The 5,330-nt window shown below is 33.0% G+C and overlaps 1 protein-coding gene across 1 annotated transcript; it reads left to right on the plus strand.

Annotated features, from left to right (window-relative positions):
* The first annotated feature begins 854 nt into the window (after positions 1-854).
* Positions 855-4,038, plus strand: LOC21405215 (protein NRT1/ PTR FAMILY 6.2). Its single transcript, XM_024163523.1, has 4 exons — positions 855-1,058; positions 1,283-1,830; positions 2,271-2,617; positions 3,500-4,038. Exons 1-4 carry the CDS (start codon positions 870-872, stop codon positions 4,036-4,038), a joined length of 1,623 nt encoding a protein of 540 aa, XP_024019291.1. The 5' UTR covers positions 855-869.
* Positions 4,039-5,330: the final 1,292 nt, after the last annotated feature.

A 5,330-nucleotide genomic window follows, 5' to 3' on the forward strand; every position in this document is an offset into this window, starting at 1 on the left:
AGACACATGGGTTAATTTGTAATTTCCATGTTTAAAACAATATTATTGTTAAAGAAAAATAAAATCTCATAAAATATTATTGCATAGCAATTGGCACCTTTCAACTCTCACCAATTAAAAAGGCTTAATTTTTTAATCAATAGTCAACCTAAATACTTAATTTTCGTATCTTCATGTTTCTTTTTTCTTTTCTCTCTTTTTTTCCTTACTTTTTCAATTATTTTTCTGGCTATAAGATTTTAGAGGACCCCATCTGTAGATGGTTTACACAATATTCCTGGCCTTTTTCTGTTTGGAGTGTATGGAAAAGGCAGATATTGATGAATCTGGATCATTCTTCTGAACATGGAATTATACACATCAATTTCATTCCTCTTTTGCCCATCTTCCTTTTTGTATAATTGTATACTCCACTTCTGTTGAAACAAGAGTCGCTTTCTGCAAGATTTCGTTGTTACACTTACAAAAAAAAAATACGACATTTTCCATATCTTATATATAACTTGCATAATAAAGAATCATCAACTTTTGCTTTGAACTTGATTTTATTAATAGTAACATTATACACATATTATTATCATATCTACAAATGAACCCTATGCTTCTCTCCATGTGGCCAACTTTTCCCTTCCACTTTCCTGAGGTTAACTTAGGAACTTTTTGAAAAACATGTTCTTTTTTTTCTTTTTTTTTTCCATGGACTATTAAAATAAACATAGGCAACATAATTAAGTATTATATTAAATTTGGAGCAAGTTATATATGCGCGTCAAAAACTTGTTGATTTAGTTAGAAAAGTACAATTATTTGACAATTTAATATTTCTTCTTATTTTAACAGTGATTGAATTAAGTGAAAGACTTTCAACAATGGGAATAGCTGTTAACTTGGTGACATATTTGGTGGGAACAATGCATTTGCCAAGTTCAACCTCAGCCAATATTGTAACAGATTTCATGGGCACTTCTTTTCTCCTTTGTTTGCTTGGAGGGTTTCTGGCTGATTCTTTTCTTGGGAGATACAAGACCATTGCAATCTTTGCTGCTATACAAACACTGGTGAGTATATATATGCATGCATGAATAATTTTATTAAATAGCTGAACATTTTTTTTGGGACAAAATAATTTTTAATGAGTTGTGTATACATGAGTAATTTAATTTCTATATAATGGTTAATTATTAACATTTTTTTTGACTAATCACTAGACAGGAAAGTAGTGGCTTTAACATTTTTATTTTTAATATTTTACTTTAACTAGACTGTTATTTTATATAATTAGGGCACTGGTGCTTTGGCAATATCAACAAAACTGCCCCAACTACAGCCACCCGCTTGTGACACAGCCTCAGGCAAAAACTGCAAACCGGCCAATGGATTTCAGATGGGAATTTTGTACCTGGCTTTGTATTTGATTGCACTTGGAACCGGAGGGTTGAAATCGAGCGTTTCGGGGTTTGGAAGCGATCAATTTGATGAGAAAGATGAGAAGGAGAAAGCCCAGATGGCCTACTTCTTCCAGAGATTCTTCCTCTTCATCAGCGTTGGAACTTTGATGGCTGTCACAGTGCTTGTCTACATACAAGATGAAGTGGGTCGGAGTTGGGCATACGGAATTTGTTCAGTTTCGATGTTGATCTCCATCATAGTGTTCTTGTGCGGAACTAAAAGATACAGATACAAAAAGTGCATGGGAAGTCCTATAGTTCAGATTTTTCAGGTTATTGCAGCTGCTTTTAAGAAGAGAAATATGTCAGGTCCTTTCAATGTTTCCTTGTTGTATGAGGACACTCCTGAGGCTTCAAGAATCGCCCACACCGAACAGTTCCGGTAAAAACCATTAGACCTTCTCAAAATTGCTAGTTAATTATTTCCTCATAGAAGAATTCCGTGGTAGGATACAATTTTTATCTCTTAGATAATCATCAACGTTTTATTTATTTGATATGATTTGGACATGATCTGACTGTTTAAAATTATATCTTACCGTGAGGATATGAACAAAAATGCATATGCTTCTTTAGAACTCTCTATTTTGTTATTTTTTCAACTGTCTAATCATAAAGAATTCGGAGGCAGGCATGCAGTTTTTAACCGATAAATTTTCATGATGTTGGGTTAAATTGTCATGTTTTTTTAATATGATATAATTCTAATATAATCTGACTGTTTAAAACTGCATCTCACGAGTAGGGATGCCATTTCTTGTATGTTCTATTTTTAACTGCCCAATTATATACTTATTTAATGATTTCTTTTTTTTGGGGTAGTTTCTTGGACAAGGCAGCAATAGTGACAGAAGATGATTTTGAGAAAATTAATGGTAAAACTTCTGCTCCGAACCCATGGAAGCTATGCTCAGCCACAAAGGTGGAGGAAGTTAAGATGATGATAAGATTACTGCCAGTGTGGGCCACAACCATATTGTTTTGGACAACTTATGCACAGATGATCACATTCTCTGTTGAACAAGCTTCTACCATGGAAAGATCAATTGGAGGTTTCCAAATCCCAGCTGGTTCTCTCACAGTCTTCTTTGTGGTAGCCATAATGATCACTATTGTTTTCTATGACCGTGTTATTATGCCCCTTTGGAAGAAATGGAAAGGCGAACAAGGTATATATATACACACACATATACATAAATATAGAATAAGATAAGAAATCAGTTAAAATAAACGTATATTATATGGAACCTTGATCATAATCTACGAATATGTGACATCGAACTATTTAAGTACTAACAATTACAGTGTAGTTTGATTAGAAAAGGTGACTTCACATATGCAAGTGTGCATGGACAAATTAACTATTTAATTATGATATCCAACTGGGCCTTTGGGTATACAGATAAACTGATAGAATAGAAGCGAAGAATCTTTTCTGGTCACACACAATTAGCTTGTACTTATGACTAACTTCCAATGATAATTTGAACTTCCACTTTCCAAAATAAACAACAACAACAATAATAGTAATAATAATATACCCTTAACACTATGGGTGTATTCATTTGCACAACTCAAGTTGTGACTGATCAAGTTATATTACTACAGTATTTTCTCTTACACAAATTTAAATTCAATTTTTTTTACTGTAGTGCTTTTCTCTCACATACACAACCTAAGTCATGATTTAAGTTGTGCAAATGAACACACCCTAAATAATTCAAAGATGAAAGAGCCACAAGATAATGGCCCACTTAGATTTTAAAAAATATTTTCTATTCTCCATTTTTTTTTTTAAATTTTAGTTATACTCTATTATATATATATATATATATATATATATAAGTTATAACACCGTACTCAATAGTTAGAATATATATTTAAATTTTAATTATACTCTATTATATATATATATATATATATATATAAGTTATAACACCGTACTCAATAGTTAGAATATATATTTATCTTTTTTTTTCCTCATTATACCTCTTTTACTGAATTTTTCTAACTCGGAAACTTAATTCATTCGTCCCTTTTATATGCAACAGGGTTCACCAACTTGCAAAGAATGGCAATAGGCCTCGTCCTCTCAATCTTCGGGATGGCAGCCGCGGCGCTTTCCGAGATGAAACGCCTTTTGGTGGCAAAGTCCGCCGCCCCCACAACGCAAACTCTCCCCATAAGCGTCTTCCTCCTGATCCCGCAGTTCTTCCTCGTGGGGTCGGGAGAAGCCTTCATCTACACAGGCCAACTAGACTTCTTCATAACACAATCTCCCAAAGGCATGAAAACCATGAGCACAGGCCTCTTCCTGACGACTCTTTCGCTCGGTTTCTTCGTCAGCAGCTTCTTGGTTTCCGTGGTGAAGAAGGTGACCGGAAGTAGGGATGGTCAGGGGTGGTTGGCTGATAACATAAACGAAGGAAGGCTTGATTGCTTCTACGGGCTTTTGACTGTTTTGGGAGTGATAAACTTTGCGGCTTATATCGTTTGTGCAAAGTGGTACAAACCCAAGAAAGCTAAGCCTGCTGTGCAAATGAGTGGCATAAATGCAAATGGCAATAATGATAACTATGATAGGTGCTAGTGATGATTGTATTTGTACTGCTGGTTGGGGTTAAGTACTTTAATGGGTTGGTTTTTGTTTTGTCCAATATTGTATGTACGACAATCAGTGGTTTGTATTGTGGTTATCGTTTTGTGATATGTCTCAGCTTTGTGCCACCTTTTAAGTTGAAATCTATAATCAGATCTTTGTCCAGATCCGTTATGTTTTCTTATGTCTTCTTTCTCATCTTTTATTTGGTTTTATTCACCGCGAAACAATCATAATAAAAAAAAAGGAAGGAGGAGATGAATAGGATTCTGTGGAATAAAAATAAGTGACCAGAGGTTTTAGGTTAATTAATAAATAGCTGGAGTTTTGTAAATATGGGTTTTTACCGGATTTACCTACGATCACCAAATATGATCAATTCGAAATTTACCAAATTTACTCGTATAAAGATAGCCCCAAATTAAATACATTATTTATCACTATTTGTTTATTTTCATTTACATTAGTAATATTTAGTTGATAAAGTTTTTTTAAGGAAATATTTCACTAAATTAGCAAATTACGTCAATAGTCGTAAATAACCATAAAATAGACAGGAATTCAACCCCAGACATTGACTGCATTTACCAATAAAAACAGATGAAGCACAAAGACGAACACAAGTGTCGAGACCTAATGGGAAAAGATGAAACAAACGATTTGACCCTTGAACATTACCTAGATCCACCAGTTGATAAAGTAATTTTTATTCTTACAAATCTCCTTTTAAAATTGAAAGGGCGTATCAATTACTACGTATGTTAAATAAATAGATAATTTACAATACGTCACTTTTTTGATACATTATAGGGAAAAAAATTGAGTTTGAATTTTTATGAGAAAAATACAGTAATAAAAATTTGAGTTATAATTCAAACCAACATAACAGACGGTGCCTAAAAGAGTCAAAGTTTCTTTCTTTCTATTTTTTTTTCATTTTGAATTTACATGGTCAAGATGTTTTTAATCGTACTTCCACATATATACTCATATATGTTTGGGATCATAACAAATTAAAACCTCTTATGTTTTTCTTTTGTTTTTTTGTTTTTTTGTTTTTTGAAATGTTGCTTTCGATATCTTGTGTCTTCAGGTATTCCCCCACTTATCTTTTACATTTGTATAATTATGTTAAATCATATCCTCTAACGTAAAAAATAAAATAAATTTCTCTTATAAGCACATTACCCTACCTCATTGAACATGCTAGCCTTTTAAAGTGAATGTCCAAGCTCTTAAAAGTATATTTTGGTCAAAATAACAGTGTAAACGATAATTTTAAC

This window comes from Morus notabilis, unplaced genomic scaffold (assembly GCF_000414095.1).
Source record: "Morus notabilis unplaced genomic scaffold, ASM41409v2 Scaffold74, whole genome shotgun sequence".
In the NCBI taxonomy this organism is placed as follows: Eukaryota; Viridiplantae; Streptophyta; class Magnoliopsida; order Rosales; family Moraceae; genus Morus; species Morus notabilis.